General features: G+C 36.3%; 4 protein-coding genes across 7 annotated transcripts; 2 read left to right on the plus strand and 2 right to left on the minus strand.

Annotated features, from left to right (window-relative positions):
• The first annotated feature begins 842 nt into the window (after window positions 1-842).
• LOC115994639 (UPF0548 protein At2g17695-like) lies at window positions 843-5,090 on the plus strand. 2 transcript variants are annotated; one of them, XM_031118849.1, is made up of 6 exons: window positions 843-955; window positions 2,320-2,380; window positions 2,479-2,655; window positions 2,739-2,937; window positions 3,871-3,920; window positions 4,870-5,090. In XM_031118849.1, the coding sequence occupies exons 2-6, from the start codon at window positions 2,322-2,324 to the stop codon at window positions 5,006-5,008; spliced, it is 624 nt and encodes a 207-aa protein (XP_030974709.1). In that variant the 5' UTR covers window positions 843-955; window positions 2,320-2,321; the 3' UTR covers window positions 5,009-5,090. The 2 variants fall into 2 exon arrangements, with proteins under 2 accessions (XP_030974709.1, XP_030974710.1); XM_031118850.1 differs by having other exon boundaries at window positions 3,871-3,923; window positions 4,868-4,984.
• A 2,157-nt stretch (window positions 5,091-7,247) lies between these two features.
• On the minus strand, window positions 7,248-8,605 carry LOC115994636 (putative F-box protein At1g65770). The gene has a single exon (XM_031118845.1). The coding sequence runs from the start codon at window positions 8,579-8,581 to the stop codon at window positions 7,457-7,459; it is 1,125 nt and encodes a 374-aa protein (XP_030974705.1). The 5' UTR covers window positions 8,582-8,605; the 3' UTR covers window positions 7,248-7,456.
• A 1,347-nt stretch (window positions 8,606-9,952) lies between these two features.
• LOC115994637 (UPF0548 protein At2g17695-like) lies at window positions 9,953-13,335 on the plus strand. Of its 3 annotated transcripts, XM_031118848.1 has the most exons (6): window positions 9,953-10,071; window positions 11,503-11,563; window positions 11,663-11,839; window positions 11,923-12,121; window positions 12,311-12,327; window positions 13,043-13,116. In XM_031118848.1, exons 2-6 carry the CDS (start codon window positions 11,505-11,507, stop codon window positions 13,071-13,073), a joined length of 483 nt encoding a protein of 160 aa, XP_030974708.1. In that variant the 5' UTR covers window positions 9,953-10,071; window positions 11,503-11,504; the 3' UTR covers window positions 13,074-13,116. The 3 variants fall into 3 exon arrangements, with proteins under 3 accessions (XP_030974708.1, XP_030974706.1, XP_030974707.1); XM_031118846.1 differs by lacking the exon at window positions 12,311-12,327 and having other exon boundaries at window positions 13,043-13,335; XM_031118847.1 differs by lacking the exon at window positions 12,311-12,327 and having other exon boundaries at window positions 9,953-10,068; window positions 11,501-11,563; window positions 13,043-13,335.
• A 1,810-nt stretch (window positions 13,336-15,145) lies between these two features.
• LOC115994635 (putative F-box protein At1g65770) lies at window positions 15,146-16,677 on the minus strand. Its single transcript, XM_031118844.1, has one exon. It carries the CDS (start codon window positions 16,595-16,597, stop codon window positions 15,464-15,466), a length of 1,134 nt encoding a protein of 377 aa, XP_030974704.1. The 5' UTR covers window positions 16,598-16,677; the 3' UTR covers window positions 15,146-15,463.
• Window positions 16,678-17,340: the final 663 nt, after the last annotated feature.

Genomic DNA, 17,340 nt, shown 5'->3' on the forward strand with positions numbered 1-17,340 from the left:
TTCTTCGGGCGTTTTTGTGAGATGTCGGTCATAAAGTCGTCCTCGGCCACATTCTTGGGCCTTCAAGGAGCTTTTATTGTGTGTCCCTGACAGCAGGGCTCCTCGGCCTGGGCTTTGGGCCCTTAAATGTGAAGTGGGCCGGGATTCCAAATTTCAGGCCCCACATATATACTTTTATTTTGTTCCCTTCCAATCATACTTATATTATTGTAATTTGATTTTTTCCTTTTTTATATAATATATATTTATAATGTATTTATGGGCTATATACTTTTTTTATATCATAATAATCACAACACTTTTAACTCTTTATATGTCAAAAATTAGAAAGAAAGTGTTTTATATTTTATTGTTAAATAAAGTTCAAAACCTACAAAAATACAATGAAGGTAAAGGAAAGAAAAATTAATATAAAGAAGACAAGGAGAAAAAAAAAATTGTTCTTTAAGTGATATATACAAAATGTTTAAAAGAAATAAATTATTAATTAATAAAGAGTTTGAGATTCTACTTTTTATATATATAAACTGGTCGATAGTTAATAAGAGGCTGTTTGATACTAGTGCTTAAACAACAGTTTCTAAGTAACTATAAGGTCCATAACACTTCTAACACGAATTTCTATAACACTTAAATACGTTGCCCTAACTGTATAGAATTTGACTTGTGTCCAATGACCAATTGTTACTGGACACATTACGGTGCAAATACGTGTCCACTCCAGTTGTCACTAGACACGTTAAGAAACGGCCAAGTGTCTAGTGACAACTGGAGTGAATACGTGTCTGCATTGTAGCGTTTCCAGGGACACAAGCTCCACCCAACTGTCTAAAGTTATAATTTCAGAGCTCAAAGTCTCACTCTCACAGTCAAGTAAAAACGGAAATCCGTACGCCACTGTCGTCTCGTCGCGACAAAACCGAAACCCAACCTTGAGCTTCTTCCAACGGAAAAGGTAAATACTTTGAGCGATTTTTTTGTATTGTTTCATTTTGTAGTTTATAATTTCAAAATCAAACTCATTCAATCCCTATTGGTTGTAATTCTAATGCACAATTATCTTCCATTTTCGTCTTTTTGAAAACTCGAGCTGCATTCACACCTTTCTCCTGTTTCGCCTTTTTTTTTTTTTTCCTTCAAAAAGTTAATATTTGAATTATTTCATCTTTGCAAGTCTGCCATTTTGTTGATTCATTTAGTGAAAGAGAATGATTTTTCATGTTAATTTGTTAATTAAGCTCTGAAATTTGCAATAGGATTATGTCCAGTTATATGATTTTTGACAAAATGGAATAACGGAAAAGAAAAATACACGTGTCTGACCCGGACTAATTTGTTGAGAATCTATAGCCTACCCCAAAAATTTGGAAAGAAAGGCGGAGAAAAATGCATATGAACTATGCCATTAGTCTGTTGCAATTCATAGCGGACCCTATAGTTTTGGGACTAATGCTTTGTTGTTATTGTTGATGATAATTAAGCGCTTTTTTAACTACTCCACTTTGTAAATTCAAGATTTGTTTAATTTCCTAATGCTGCAATTCTTATGGTTACATTTGGATGTGAGGATGTAAAATCAAGAGATTTGAGTAGCAACTTTCAGTCAAAATTGTTTGATATGAAATTCACTAGTATATGATTGTTTTGAGAATTTTTTTTTTGGATGAATGAGATTTACCGAGCTACTGAGGGGGAAAACTTTTTAAGTGCCAAGAAAGAAATTCCCCAAAGTCAGCAGCAAACTCTTCTATTCAACATAGAATTACAATGCTTTCTTCAGAACTAATTCTCCCTTGGTGAATTACTGCATTCCTTTGCTGCCAAATATGATAAACAGCAGACCGTAAAGCTATTCTGCATATTATAGACATGAGGCTTTTTTCCTTTCAATTGAGCCCGTCCCCAAGCTATAATCTCATCTCAATGGGACTTAGGATACTTGACAAGGTATCAACATGTTATTGTTCCAGATCCCTTTGGGAAAAAGGGCATTCAATTATTCAAAGAAGAGATCTGCTTGCTAATCTGCACCTGCATATGGGACGGTGAGAGCATCAGCACCGAAGCCCCACTGCAACTGAAACTATAATGTTCTAGATTGTTTTGAGTTATAGTTTAAACTTTCAAATCAATCATGGTATGAATTTGAAATAACATCATGCCCTTTCAAACCTGCATTTAGTCAATGAATTTCATTAATACAAAAAACTTGTACTTTTTCATATAATTATTACATGGTATATGGGCCATATAATTATTATTTGTTCAACATGTGGCACTTCATAATTATCATCTGATGATTATCGATATATTTGACAGAGATGGTTTTCTTGTGCTGGGCTCGTCCATCTCCTCAAGAACAGAAGGCCTGCATCAACAAGTATGAGAACTTCAATTTGACTAAAGTCTTGTGTCAATGAAATGAAATCTTTGTTGTTAGGTTTTCTAATCTAAACTGATGTCTGATGTTATCAATAGGTCAGGTGCATTCAACTATGACGCTAAATTCAGAGGAGCTACTGCTAAGCCTCTGTCTTGCCTCCAAGAAGATAAAGAGCTCTCAAAAGATGGTTTCTTACTGAACCATGCGCGTGTGTTAGTTGGATCCAGTCTTGAGACTTTTGAAAAGGGTAAAAGCGCTCTACAAACTTGGAGGTGCGTGGATATTTTTATATTTTTAGAGGTAGAAAATTTTAATTAGGGAAATCCAAATTCCAAGATTAATATGATTATTACAGGCATTTTGGATTGGATTGGGCATTTGTTGATTCTAAAACTCCAATTCAGAATGGAGTCAAGTTCTGTGTTTGTCTCAAGGAGTTTCTCCCATGGATGATGATGCCACTTCAGGTTGTGTATGTAAATGACAAGAGAAAGGCTAACAAGGCCATGGTGTCATTTGGTTTTGGAAGCGGTACCCTTCAAGGTCACCTACTGGTTTGTGCCTTTTCATATATTACTCATATTTTATAGCTATGAACCTTTAAGGTTGTTTCCATAAATTTCTTTTTCCATATTTTTTAGAAATAGAGATCAGAATTTAGGTTGGAAGGAATGGGTTTAACAATGGCTGTGACTGGATGACTTAAGCTTTATTATCCTAATAATATTTTCATAAGAGTTGCCTGTGGTCCTTGGATCAGGTGGCCCCTTTTTCCAAGTAGTTTATCTCTCTCTCTCTCTCTCTCTTGTTTGCTCACTGTTTGTTTTAATGTTTGGCTCTTTGGAAGATTTGTTCTATATCTAAGACGTGACTTATCATCGTGTCTGTGGAGGTCTAACCATTTATCCATCCATTTTTGGCTCTGATGCTCCAAAACATCAACCATTTTCTATTTGTGTGTTGGACTGCCGAACACTTCCTTGCAACTTCTTTAAAATAGAATCATTTGTTATTATATGTTAGACCATAGCATAACCAAGTTGGCATGGTATATATGTGATAGTTTGGTCGAAAGCTCCTGCACTTGCTTTGGTGTATGTTATCTTGCAAATTCAAGCTCTTGCAATTGCATGGCATATATAAATGTGAAAGTTTTGTCCGAAAATCCATAACTTCCATTGTCTCTGCATCATCTGGACATGCTAATGAAGTAACCTGATGCAGTTGATCTATTATATGTGGGAGTTTTTCTATTCATACTACATGGCATATCCTAAGAGCCGGTCAATTTTTATTTTCATTTTTTAAAGTCCTGAGATTAGATTTTTTTTTTTCTTTTTCTTCAATAAAGTCTCTGTTTTAAATTCTTGCATGTGATTTTTCAACTTGTTTAACACTTCTATTAATTTTTGCTGTGTTAAACTTGCTTGAATTTGATGAACCCTTGCTGACAGTAATATGTGTCGTGGAATTCTGGTGGATTGCAGGCTGGGGAAGAACGTTTTTCCATTGAGTTAGATGAGAACAACCAAGTGTGGTATGAGAGAAAAATAGGTAACTAACATTAATTTTCCAACTATCTAGTTAATAGGTTCAGTTTTGAAAGTAATTTTTTTTCTAACATCTCGAGCCTCAAAGAGTCGATTTAGGGCCTATAAATCGAGTTTTTGAGACTCGATTTTCATGTATTGATCATGTCTGATGTGGATTTTTTTCCATGTAGAGCCTACCTGGAAATCGAGTCTTAGAGACTCGATTTCTAACTCAAAAAAATTTAAAAAAACTTGAAGTCTCGTAGATAACCCAAAATACCAAAAAACAAATTTAAGAATCAATCCCAAAGGCTCAGATCAGAGCTTAGAGGCAAATCAGAGGGAGAGAAAGAGCTGGGTCGCGCGAGCCCAGGCAGCGCCATCCCAAAGGCTTAGATCAGAGCTTAGAGGCAGAGAAAGAGCTGGGTCTCGCGAGCCCAGGCTGCGCGCTGCCTGGGTCGCGCGAGCCCAGGTTGCGCGCTGCCTGGGTCGCGCGAGCCCAGGGGAGACCCAGGCGCTGGGTCTCGCGAGCCCAGGCGAGACCCAGGCCTGCCTGGGTCTCTCCTGGGCTCGCGCGACCTAGGCGCCGCTCTGCCTGGGCTCGCGCGACCCAGGCAGCGCGCGACCCACTTCGATCTGAAGCCGATCTCTCTTTCTGTTTCTGGTTTTTTTTTTTTCTCTGCTTTCTTCCTTGATGTTCTGGTTCCTCACTGATTTGGTTTTATATATGACCCTTAGAAATCGAGTCTTAGAGACTCGATTTCTGTCTACCCACGTGGAAAACTATGCCACGTCGGAAGAAATTAGAGCATAGAAATCGAGTGTTTGATGCTCGAGTTATTGCCCAAAATCGAGTTTAAAAGACTCAAGATGCTAGAAAAAAAATTAGTTTTGAAACCTTAACTACAAACTAGATAGTTAGGAAATTATGCCTAATTTCCCATTTCGTCCGTGGTATGAAATACTTTCCTTCTCAAAACCTGCCCACTTTTTGTCATTTATTGGGTATCCATATGTAATGCTAAGGCAAAGGTATTTTGCTCATCAATCTACCAATGCAGTTCTGAAACATATGACTGCTTCACAATCCTAATGTAAAAGCAAATGTAAATGAAAACTTGTCTTACAAAGACTTCATGTATTCTTCACTTATATTATTCTAGCAAACTATGCCATATTGCTGTGTTAATGCATCAAGATGATTGTTGATAACCCACTTTACATCCCTTAATTTTCGTAAAAATTATTTGAAGAGAATCATTTTAACATGACAACTTCATTATGAAAACCCTAGCAAACTGTATTTTGTTGTGGTCAAATATAGACTACAAGGCTTATGAACCTTAAGAAAAATACCATTTTCCTCAAAACAGGACTATAATTTAGGTGAAGCTTAAAACTGTTTCGGCAGGTGGGAAATAAAAGGAAAACTGAAAAATGAAGGGAAAAGAAAAGGACCTAAAGCATATGAACTTGAAAAATGATAAACAAGAGAAGAAATTTGGTACTCTAGCAAACAAATCAGGGATATTCTTTGCATTATATTTTGTCCAATCAAACTGATTACACAAGTAGACATGCCCACCCCATCTTCAAAAGTGTTTCTACATCATGATTATTGTGGAATTATGGTAAGGAGTAAGGATTAATCATGCTGACAACTTTTAGTGCTTCTACACAAAGCTCTTAGACTTGTTGGGAGGTTCTTTGGAGATGTTTGCATAACTGGATGATAGGAAGATGAGATGTGGAAGTTAATTGGGCAGTCATATGGGCTGAGGGGGAATAGTTTGAGAGGTGTATCACAAAACTTGCTTGGGCTGTTACTATCATATTTGGAGAGCAAAGGATGAAATAGGCCAGGGGGTTGTTGGAGTGAAAAGGGAATCTGTAAAGCATTAGATGCAGGATGTTGCTGCACAAGAAAAAAAGTAAGAGTTTCATCCAAAATAAAGTTTTGTGTTGCCTTTGGAGATTGAATTTCCCCTGTTTTAGGATGTATTTGCTGTTTGTGGGTTTCTTTTGTTGCTACTTTCTTCTTCTTCTTTGATTTGGGTCTGAAATATAGCTCTTGGTTGTTTGGGTTGACCTGTACTGTTCGCCTTTTGTCTGAATAAAATTTTCTCATTCATCAAAATGAAAAAAAGACTTGAGAGGTTCTCAGAAGCACAGGAGGATTCAAAATGTTCTTAAAGCTTAATCTTTTATCAGACTCTTGCATCTTATGTATTTCAAACAATATCAAGCCCTTGCGTTTGGCCTGCTAGAGGAGCCCTACTGGCTTACCATGTTTGGAGCATGGTTCAGCATCTAGGCCTGAGCATTTATGTGAGCAATATATGCCATTAACAATGCCAGTTATAAATTTACAGAACAGGTATATATTTTTTTTGCCCAACAAATTCAGCCATTTATTTCTCACTCAATACCCTAGACCTGATAAAATTGGGTTCCTTCAAAACATTTTGTTTGTTATTAGATTCTGCATTTTTAATTTTAGAAGACATACAAGAGCTTGAGGCTCGTTTGGTTTGGCCATGACTCAATTTTCATAACTCAATACTCATAACTCAAACTCAAAACCCATAACTCATAACCCAAACCTCACTTTATCTCAAAAACTTTAAAATTATTGTTTGGTCACATAACTCAGTCACATAACTCACTTTTTGCCACCATAACTCATATTTCAGAAAATGAAAACACCAAAATTCTGTTTTCAGTTTCCATCATCCATCACTCAAATTTTTGAGTTTTGAGTGATGGAAACAACGCCCAAAAACCAAGTTAAACAAGATTTTTTCGGTGGGACCCACGTGTTTTGGAAACTCAGTGATGAAAACTGAGTGATATCACTCAAAATCATGGTAATCCAAACAAGAAGATGGTCAAATTGTAAAAGGATCCTCCAATTATAACCTCTCCAATTATCACCACTCAAGAAAAGATATGCTTATCTACTCTTCAATTTAGTATTTTATACAAATTATTTTAATCCTCCCATTGTACCATACACATGATCCTCCTGACCAATACAATTAAGCCATTGTTAGTTTCAGTGACAATGGACTTCATAAAATTGGCAATTGATAAGTAATAACTTCTTTTTATTGGTTGGGAGAACCACATAAGTATAACCATACTCATATTGTAATGAATAATTTCTCCAGTCGTCATATATATCTTAAACATTTAGACCACTAATTTGCTGAATCAGTTGGACTACCAAAAACATGAACAAATAAATAAAAAGGCTAGGCCATGAGTAGATTTGTGAGAAAGTTCTATTTCTACACAAGCTTTAATATTTTACAGCCTGCTCAACATCTCCATTGAAATCAAATTTTCAATCAACATGGATTATCAAATAACAAGAATCAGCCACTGTGTCGGGCTGAAACCTGATTAACATCACAATCAATAAACAAAGTGACACAGGAGACATCACAAATAAAGCTAAATTCATAAAAGACAAACCAACATAGAGCAGTTCAAGGGCACTACTATAATTAATTTAAAAAGACATCCATCAAGTAAAAATTTACCTAAACTCAACATTTAGATGAGGATTTGAGTTGAGCCAAGATGGGGGAAGCTGAAATAGATGACTCCAGTCTTGGAAATCTACAATCTCGCCAGTCTTCTGATCGAAGACACCATTGTCATCTTCATAAGTGAAGTAAATGCAATTCCCTATACATCCAGAGAATTCTGTAGCTGAAACAGAGAAGGAACTGTCTTTACCCAAAAAAAAAACTCGATCACCCAAATTCTCGACCGTAACCCAACGACCGCACTCTTGGTCCAGCTTATAAACATCGAAAGTAAATGTCTTAGGACAAACACGGTATTCACGGAGATGGTGGTCAAACCTCCTCTCTGTATCAAAGAACCTATCAACAACGTAGAGCTCTCCACGTGACTCCACCAAATGCTTCTGCTTTCCAAAACTCTCAAGTGGAGGCGAAACGTAAATATCTATCAGCTTCATTGATGAATCAATCCATGAAACTATTCCCCACTCATCAACAACATAGGGTTTTCCCTTGTATACAATAATGTCATCATAGTGACAGAGATCATCCACAAGGGTCCAATTTCTATCAAAATATTTCACATACCCCAATTTTCCTTCATTATATAAAGCGAAAATCACAGTGTCTTTAACAGAACTATTCCATACAGAGTCAGGAAACAACACTAGTTTATTCACACCAACAATAGGCATGCCACTACTATAAGATAGAAGTTCATATCCTTTGCTTACCTGGACAACTTGATAATCCAATAAGTTAAACCCTTTCGGAAAAGGAAACCTGAAATGGAGATTTGAAAGTGGATTTAAAAGAAATTTAAAACCATATTCAACCTCTTCCACCTTGACCAACCAGCTCTTTGATGAACATGTTGAAGGGTTTGGATTAACATCATCAAGTAGCTTGAAACGATAGAAGGTTCTGCGAGAGACAAAGGCTATGCGAGCAGATCCGGCGGAAGGAAGGGGGAGAGGAAAAGGAGGCAATATACGTGGTGAAGGGATAGAGGATCGCCATGAAGCACAGACGCTGCGAAATCTTACAACATCGTTGCTATCTTGGTTGGCTTCTGCGATTGAACGCAAGAGTTCAATTGGAAGAGCAGACCAGTCGACACGTCTCTTACCCATATTTTCGTTGCTTGACTTATAGAGAGTGACATTGCAAGATAGAGAAAGAAGACCCAAACCAACTTCTTTTTTTTGGGGGCAAAAGTCCAAACCAACACAAGCAAAAATTCTGTGTTTTGGGAACTACCCAAACTGACCCTCTTTTTTTTTGTTAATTAACGTACTTTTAGTAAAATTAAGAAATTAAAATAATAAAGGTAAATTTCACAAACTTACCTGAGGTCGGTGGTAATACCTAAACAATTTAAAACTTACCGATTTGATCCTCAAAAGACCATTTTGTCGCCAAGTTTCATTGTCTCTTCTTTCTCTCTCCTATCTCGTTAGAGTTCTCTCTCTAACCGGTGAAACCGATGAGTTTTGGTCACCGGAAATACCACCCAGCAAAAGACTTCCCGATTCCCAATGCAGGTTTGAGTCGTTTGACGCTATCAGTGCTGTTTAACGGACTCTCGTCTCGCCCCTCTCAGATCGGAACCCACGCGGTGGTGATGGTGCTTCGATATGGATCTTGCCAACAACAGACTCTCTCATCCACTTTGTGGCAGCGTCGTTGATCGTGGCATGGCTTTTGGATTTCGGATTTGGGTAGTCTTTCTTCAGGAAGACGACGAAGCCGATGGTGTGTTTTTTTAGTTTTCATTTTGTTGGTTTTTTTTTTTTTTTGGGTTTCTATTGGTTTGAAGGGGATATTTTTCTGTGATTTTTGCTGGTGTGTTTTTGGTCGTGTCTCGCAAGGCAGAGCCTAGATGGAGCACTCTTGACAGATATCTAAAATGAAGTCTTTTGATCGGCTTCAAATATTTGCTGGCAAGGTGTATTTTAAGGCAAGGGCTGGAGGCCGGTGTATTTTAAAATGGATAACACTTGTTTTTTGTCTTCTTCAAATATCTGAAGCAGAGAGAGAAGAGAGAGTTATACCTTTTGCATATACAAGTAGTATACTGTTTCTTTCAAAAATCTTCTCCCTTCTTTCTTTCCGTACGTGTAATAATACTTAGTTTTCACCCAAAAAAAAAAAAAAAAACAGAGAAGAGAGAGGTTTGTTGGTGTTGGCACACACATTTAAACATTTGTTTTCCATTTTTAAACAGTATTCACATTCCCACATACCTTTTTATCTATATTTGTTTAAAAAAAAATAAATACGGTTATTTAAACATACTTACCAAAAGACGCTTCACTTTTGAGAGTGAGAGACGAGAGAGAACAGAGAGTTTGTATGTTTAGGTGTTTAGGGGCAAAGTTGTCTTTTGAATACTAAATAGGTGGGTTTTAAAATGTTTTGGGCCCCTCCCAATCATACTAAATTGTAATTCAATTTTTTTAATGTATTTCTGGGCTATATTTATAAAGTTATATAACTTAAGAGTTCATAGTCTTACTCACAGTCACCGCTTCACCGAAAGTAAAAATGGAAATACATACGCTAGTGTCGTCTCGTCGCAACAAAACTGAAACCCAACCTTGAGCTTCTTCGAACAGAGAAGGTAAAAACTGTAGGCAATTTTGTTGTTGTTTCATTTTTGTAGTTAATAATGTCTTAATCAAACTCAGTCAATCCCTATTAGTTGTAATTCTAACGCACAATTATCTTCCTCTTCAAATTCGAGCTGCCTTCACACCTTTCTCCAGTTTCGCTTTATTTATTTATTTATTAAAAGTTAATATTTGAATTATTTCATCGTTGCAAGTCTGCCATTTTGTTGGTTCGTTTAGTGAAAGAGAATGATTTTCATGTAATTTGTTAAATTAAGTCCTGAAAACCAGCAGGGATTTTATTTATCTATTAGTTTTTGCAATGAATAGGATTATGTCCAGTGATATGATTTTTGACAAAATAGAATAACGGAAAAGAATACACATATCTGACCCTGACTAATTTGTTGAGAATTCATAGCCGACCCCAAAAATTTGGAACTAAAGCTTGGTTGTAGTTGTAGAAAGGTGGAGAAGAATGAATACATATGAACTATGCCATTAGTCTGTTGCAATTCATACTGGGCCCTATAGTTTTGGGACGAAGGCTTTTTTGTTGTTGATTACGTAGAGCGCTGTTTTTTTTAACTACTCCACCCTATTGCAATTCTTATGGTTGCATTTGGATGTGAGGATGAAAAAAATCAAGAGGTTTGAGTAGCAACTTTCAGTCCAAATAGTTTGATATGAAATTTACTAATATATGATTGTTTTGAGATTTTTGTTTTGGATGAACGAGCAAAACCTTTACCGAGCTACTGAGGGGAAGAGCTTTTTAAGTACAGAGAAAAGAAATTCCCCAAATACAGCAAACTGTTCTATTCAACATAAAAATAGAATTACAATAACTTCCACTAGTCTTAACTCTACTCTTAACTTCGCATCTTATCATTCTCTCAATGCCTTCCTCAGAACTAATTTTCCCTTGGTGAATTACTGCATTACTTTGCTGCTAAATATGATAAACAGCAGACTGTAAAGCTATTCTGCATATCATAGATATGAGTATTTTTTCCTTTCGATTGAGCCTGTCCCCAAGCTATAATGTTGTCTCAATGGGACTTGGGATACTTGACAAGGTATAACACATGTTATTGTTCCAGATCCCTTTGGGAAAAAGGGCATTCAAAGAAGAGCTCTGCTTGCTAATCTGAACCTGCATATGGGACAGTGAGCATCAGCACCGAAGCCCCACTGCAACTGAAATTATAACGTTCTAGATTGTTTTGAGTTATAGTTTAAACTTTCAAATCACTCGTGGTATGAATTTGAAATAACATCATGCCCTTTCAAACCTGCATTTAGTCAATGAATTTCATTAATACAAAAAAATTGTACCTTTTCATATAATTATTACATGGTATATGGGCCATATAATTATTATTTGTTCAACATGTGGCACTTCATAATTATCATCTGATGATTATCGATATATTTGACAGAGATGGTTTTCTTGTGCTGGGCTCGTCCATCTCCTCAAGAACAGAAGGCCTGCATCAACAAGTATGAGAACTTCAATTTGACTAAAGTCTTGTGTCAATGAAATGAAATCTTTATTGTTAGATTTTCTAATCTAAACTGATGTCCGATGTTTATCATTAGGTCAGGTGCATTCAACTATGAGGCTAAATTCAGAGGAGCTACTGCTAAGCCCCTGTCTTGCCTCCAAGAAGATAAAGAGCTCTCAAAAGATGGTTTCTTACTGAACCATGCACGTGTGTTAGTTGGCTCCGGTCTTGAGACTTTTGAAAAGGGTAAAAGCGCTCTACAAACTTGGAGGTGCGTGGATATTTTTATATTTTTAGAGGTAGAAAATTTTAATTAGGGAAATCCAAATTCTAAGATTAATATGATTATTACAGGCATTTTGGATTGGATTGGGCATTTGTTGATTCTAAAACTCCAATTCAGAATGGAGTCAAGTTCTGTGTTTGTCTCAAGGAGTTTCTCCCATGGATGATGATGCCACTGCAGGTTGTGTATGTAAATGACAAGAGAAAGGCTAACAAGGCCATGATGTCATTTGGTTTTGGAAGCGGTACCCTTCAAGGTCACCTACTGGTTTGTGCCTTTTCATATATTACTCATATTTTATAGCTATAAGCCTTTAAGGTTGTTTCCATATTTTTAGAAATAGAGATCAGAATTTAGGTTGGAAGGAATGGTTTTAACAATGGCTGTGACTGGATGACTTGAGCTTTATTTTCCTAATAATATTTTCATAAGAGTTGTCTGTGGTCCTTGGATCAGGTGGCCCCTTTTTCCAGGTAGTTTCTCTCTCTCTCTCTCTTGTTTGCTCCCTATTTGTTTTAATGTTTGGCTCTTTGGAAGATTTGTTCTATATCTAAGAGGTGACTTATCATCGTGTCTGTGGAGATCTAATCATTTATCTATCCATTTTTGGCTCTGATGCCCCAAAACATCAACCATTTTCTATTTGTGTGTTGGACTGCCGAACAATTCCTTGCAACTTCTTTAAAGTAGAATTATTTGTTATTATATGTTAGACCATAGCATAACCAAGTTGGCATGGTATATATCATATATGTGATAGTTTGGTCGAAAGCTCCTGCACTTGCTTTGCTGTATGTTATCTTGCAAATTCAAGCTTTTGCAATTGCATGGCATATATAAATGTGATAGTTTTGTCCGAAAATCCATAACTTCGATTGTCTCTGCACCATCTGGACATGCTAATGAAGTAACCTGCTGCAGTTGATCTATTATATGTGGGAGTTTTTCTATTCATATTATGTGGCATATCCTAAGAGATGGTCAATTTTTATTTTCATTTTCATTTTTTAAAGTCCTGAGATTAGATTTTTTTTTTCATTTCTTCAATAAAGTCTCTGTTTTAAATTCTTGCATGTGATTTTTCACCTTGTTTAACACTTCTATTAATTTTTGTTGTGTTAAACCTGCCTGAATTTGATGAACCCTTGCTGAAAGTAATATGTGTCGTGGAATTTTGGAGGATTGCAGGCTGGGGAAGAACGTTTTTCCATTGAGTTAGACGAGAACAACCAAGTGTGGTATGAAATAATTTCCTTCTCAAAACCTGCCCACTTTTTGTCATTTATTGGGTATCCATATGTAATGCTAAGGCAAAAGTATTTTGCTCATCAATCTACCCATGCAGTTCTGAAACATATGACTGCTTCACAATCCTAATGTAAAAGCAAATGTAAATGAAAACTTGTCTTACAAAGACTTCATGTATTCTTCACTTATATTATTCTAGCAAACTATGCCATTTTGCTGTGTTAATGCATCAAGATGATTGTTGATAACCCACTTTACATCCCTTAATTTTTGTAAAAATTATTTGAAGAGAATCATTTTAACATGTAAAACTTCATTATGAAAACACTAGCAAACTGTATTTTATTGTGGTCAAATATAGACTACAAGGCTTAAGAACCTAAAGAAAAATACCATTTTCCTCAAAACAGGACTATAATTTAGGTGAAGCTTAAAACTGTTTTGGCAGGTGGGAAATAAAAGGAAACAGAAAAATGAAGGGAAAAGAAAAGGAAGGTATAGCTTATGCTACATTCTGTAAACAACAGCATACAGGACCTAAAGCATATCAACTTGAAAAATGATAAATAAAAGAAGAAATTTGTTACTCTAGCAAACAAATCAGGGATATTCTTTGCACTATATTTTGTCCAATCAAACTGATTACGCAAGTAGACATGCCCACCCCATCTTCAAAAGTGTTTCTACATCATGATTATTGTGGAATTATGGTAAGGAGTAGGATTAATCATTTTGACAACTCTTAGTGCTTCTACACAAAGCTCTTAGACTTGTTGGGAGGTTCTTTGGAGATGTTTGCATAACTGGATGATAGGAAGATGAGATGTGGAAGTTAATTGGGCAGTCATATGGGCTGAGGGGGAATAGTTTGAGAGGTGTATCACAAAACTTGCTTGGGCTGTTACTATCATATTTGGAGAGCAAAGGATGAAATAGGCCATGGGGGTTGTTGGAGTGAAAAGGGAATCTGTAAAGCATTAGATGCAGGACGTTGCTGCACAATAAAAAAAGTAAGAGTTCCGTCCAAAATAAAGTTTTGTGTTGCCTTTGGAGATTGAATTTCCCCTGTTTTAGGATGTATTTGCTGTTTGTTGGGGTGGGAGTTAAAGCTGTGGGTTTCTTTTGTTGCTACTTTATTTTTCTTCTTTGATTTGGGTCTGAAATATAGCTCTTGGTTGTTTGGGTTGATCTGTACTGTTCGCCTTTTGTCTGAATAAAATTTTCTCTTTCACCAAAATGAAAAAAAGACTTTAGAGGTTCTCAGAAGCACTGGAGGATTCAAAATGTTCTTAAAGCTTAATCTTTTATCAGACTCTTGCATCTTATGTATTTCAAACAATATCAAGCCTTTGCGTTTGCCCTGCTAGAGGAGCCCTACTGGCTTACCATGTTTGGAGCATGGTTCAGCATCTAAGCCTGAGCATTTGGGTGAGCAACATATGCCATTAACAATGCCAGTTATCAATTTATAGAACAGCTATATTTTTTTTTTTGTTGCTAACAAATTCAGCCATTTATTTCTCACTCAATACCCTAGACCAGATAAAATTGGGTTCCTTCAAAACATTTTGTTTGTTATTAGATTCTGCATTTTTTATTTTAGAAGACATACAAGAGCTTCAGCCTTGCAGTTCCATAATTCATCAATTTGAACTTTGAACTTCTCCTGGAAAGACAGTTTGCCAAGAAGATGGTCAAATTGTAAAAGGATCCCCCAATTATAACCTCTCCAATTATCACCACTGAAGAAAAAAGATATGCTTATCTGCTCTTCAATTTAGTATTTATGCAAAATATTTTAATTCTCCCATTGTACCATACGCATGATCCTCCTAACCAATACAATTAAGCCACTGTGAGTTTCAGTGACAATGGATTTCATAAATTGATAAGTAATAAGTTCTTCTATTTTTGTTGGGAGAACCACATAAGTATAACCATACTCCTATTGTAATGAACAATTTCTCCAGTCCGTCATATATATCTTGAACATTTCCACCACAAATTGGCTGGATCTGTTAGACTACCAAAAACATGAACAAATAAATAAAAAGGCTAGGCCATGAATAGATTTGTGAGAAAGTTCAATTTCTGCACAAGTTCTAATATTTTACAGCCTGCTCAACATCTCCATTGAAATCAAATTTTCAATCAACATGGATTATCAAATGACAAGAATCAACCACTGTGTCAGGCTGAAACCTGATTAATATCACAATCAATAAACAAAGTGACACAGGAGACATCACAAATAAAGCTAAATTCATTAAAGACACACCAACATAGAGCAGTTCAAGGGCACTACTATCTCATGCTAAATTAATTTAAAAAGACACCCACCAAGTAAAAATTTACTTAAACTCAACATTTAGATGAAGATTTTGAGCTGAGCCAAGATGGGGGAGGCCAAATTAGATGACACCGGTCTTGGAAATCTACAATTCTGCCAATCTTCTGATTCTCAAAGTAGAAGACACCAATGTCATTTTCATCAGTGAAGTAAACGCAATTCCCTTTACATCCAGAGAATTCTGTAGCTGAAACAGAGAAGGAACTGTCTTTACCCAAAAAAAAAACTTGATCACCCAAATTCTTGACCATAACCCAACGACCCCACTCCTGGTCCAGCTTATAAACTTCGATATTAACTGTCTTAGGACAAAGACGGTATCTACGGAGATCGTGGTCAAACCTCCTCTCTCTATCAAAGAACCTATCAACAACGTAGAGCTCTCCACATGACTCCACCAGATGCTTCTGGTTTCCCAAACCACAAAGTGGAGGCGAAAATTGTATCAGCTTCATTGATGAATCAATCCATGAAACTGTTCCCAATCTATCAACAACATAGGATTGTCCCTTGTATACAGTAATGTCATCATAATAAAAGTTGTGATCATCTACAAAGGTCCAATTCTCGTCTCCATATTTCACATACCCCAACTTTCCTTCATGAAATAACCCGAAAATCAATTTGTCTTCAACACAACTAGTCCACGCAGAGTTAGGAAACAACACAAGTTTATTCACACCAGCAATATTCATGCCACTACTCTTTTGAAGTTTATATGCTTTGCCTACCTCGACAACTCGAAAATCCAATAAGTTAATCACTTTTGGAAAGTAGTCTGGGAGAAACCTGATATGGAGGCTTGAAAGTGGATTCAAAAGACGCACTCGACCAGGTTCAAACTCTTCCACCTTGACCAACCAGCTCTTTGATGAACATGTTGAAAGGTTTGGATTATCATCGGGTGGCTCGAGACGGTAGATGGTACTTTGAGAGAGAAAGGATTGGCCTCCAGCTGAGTTGATGGGGTAAGGAAAAGGGAGAAGCAAAGGAGAAGATATCCCACGTAGTGGAGGGATAGAGGATCTCCATGAAGCACAGACGCTGCGAAATCTTACAACATCGATGCGAGCTTGGACGGTTTTTCCGATTAAAGGCAAGAGTTCCATTGGAAGAGCAGACCAGTCGACCTCTCTCTCACCCATATTTTCGTTGCTTGACTTAGAGAATGACTTTGCAGGCAAAAAGAGAAAAAAGATCAAAAGCAACCTTATCTCTATACATAAAAAGCGCGAATGCGCTAAAGCTACAGTAACAAAAACAGTAATTTGGTTTGTTCAATCATGGCGGCGAAAGTCTTTCGCCGACTCTTTTCTCTTTTTATTTATTTATTTATTTTTTTAATATTTATAGAGCTGAGTTAATACAATAAATTGTCATAATATTTTTCACAATTGTTGAGGTGTTAATTTCTTATAGATCAAAATAAAAAATTATATTAGAATCAACCACAACTAAAAATAAAGGTATTGTGAAAAAAGAAGTGCTACATTTACAATATTTTTTACAACACTTTCATAACAAAAGTGTGAAGGCGTAAAGCTATAGTAGTAGCTACATTTAAAAAAAAAAAAAAAATATATATATATATATATATATAGCTGTTAGTTAACACAACAAATTGTCACAATATTTTTCACAATTTTTGAGATGTTAATTTTTTATGGGTCAAAATAAAATATCATACTAGAACTAATCACAACTAAAAATAAAGGTATTGTTATTGTAGGGGCAAAGGCCCAAGATCATACAATGGGCCTTAAGCCCCGTATGGGAAGATTGACTGTGTCCGAGGAGAAGACGTGGGTGCCAAAAAAGCTCCCGACCCAGTTCTTGTGGGCCTGAAGATGTTTAGAAGGCAGCCCGAGGAGAAATGTCTCTTCGGACG

This window comes from Quercus lobata, chromosome 6 (assembly GCF_001633185.2).
Source record: "Quercus lobata isolate SW786 chromosome 6, ValleyOak3.0 Primary Assembly, whole genome shotgun sequence".
Taxonomy (NCBI): Eukaryota; Viridiplantae; Streptophyta; class Magnoliopsida; order Fagales; family Fagaceae; genus Quercus; species Quercus lobata.

Bases quoted from the DNA above. Each gene is read 5' to 3' on its own strand.
- LOC115994639 (XM_031118849.1), top strand. From the start codon at position 2,322: ATGGTTTTCTTGTGCTGGGCTCGTCCATCTCCTCAAGAACAGAAGGCC. The intron at 2,656-2,738 runs GTGCGTGGATAT...TGATTATTACAG, and splicing joins AGCGCTCTACAAACTTGGAG to GCATTTTGGATTGGATTGGG. The intron at 2,938-3,870 runs GTTTGTGCCTTT...GGTGGATTGCAG, and splicing joins CCCTTCAAGGTCACCTACTG to GCTGGGGAAGAACGTTTTTC.
- LOC115994636 (XM_031118845.1), bottom strand. From the start codon at position 8,581: ATGGGTAAGAGACGTGTCGACTGGTCTGCTCTTCCAATTGAACTCTTG.
- LOC115994637 (XM_031118846.1), top strand. From the start codon at position 11,505: ATGGTTTTCTTGTGCTGGGCTCGTCCATCTCCTCAAGAACAGAAGGCC. The intron at 11,564-11,662 runs GTATGAGAACTT...GTTTATCATTAG, and splicing joins CAGAAGGCCTGCATCAACAA to GTCAGGTGCATTCAACTATG. The intron at 11,840-11,922 runs GTGCGTGGATAT...TGATTATTACAG, and splicing joins AGCGCTCTACAAACTTGGAG to GCATTTTGGATTGGATTGGG.
- LOC115994635 (XM_031118844.1), bottom strand. From the start codon at position 16,597: ATGGGTGAGAGAGAGGTCGACTGGTCTGCTCTTCCAATGGAACTCTTG.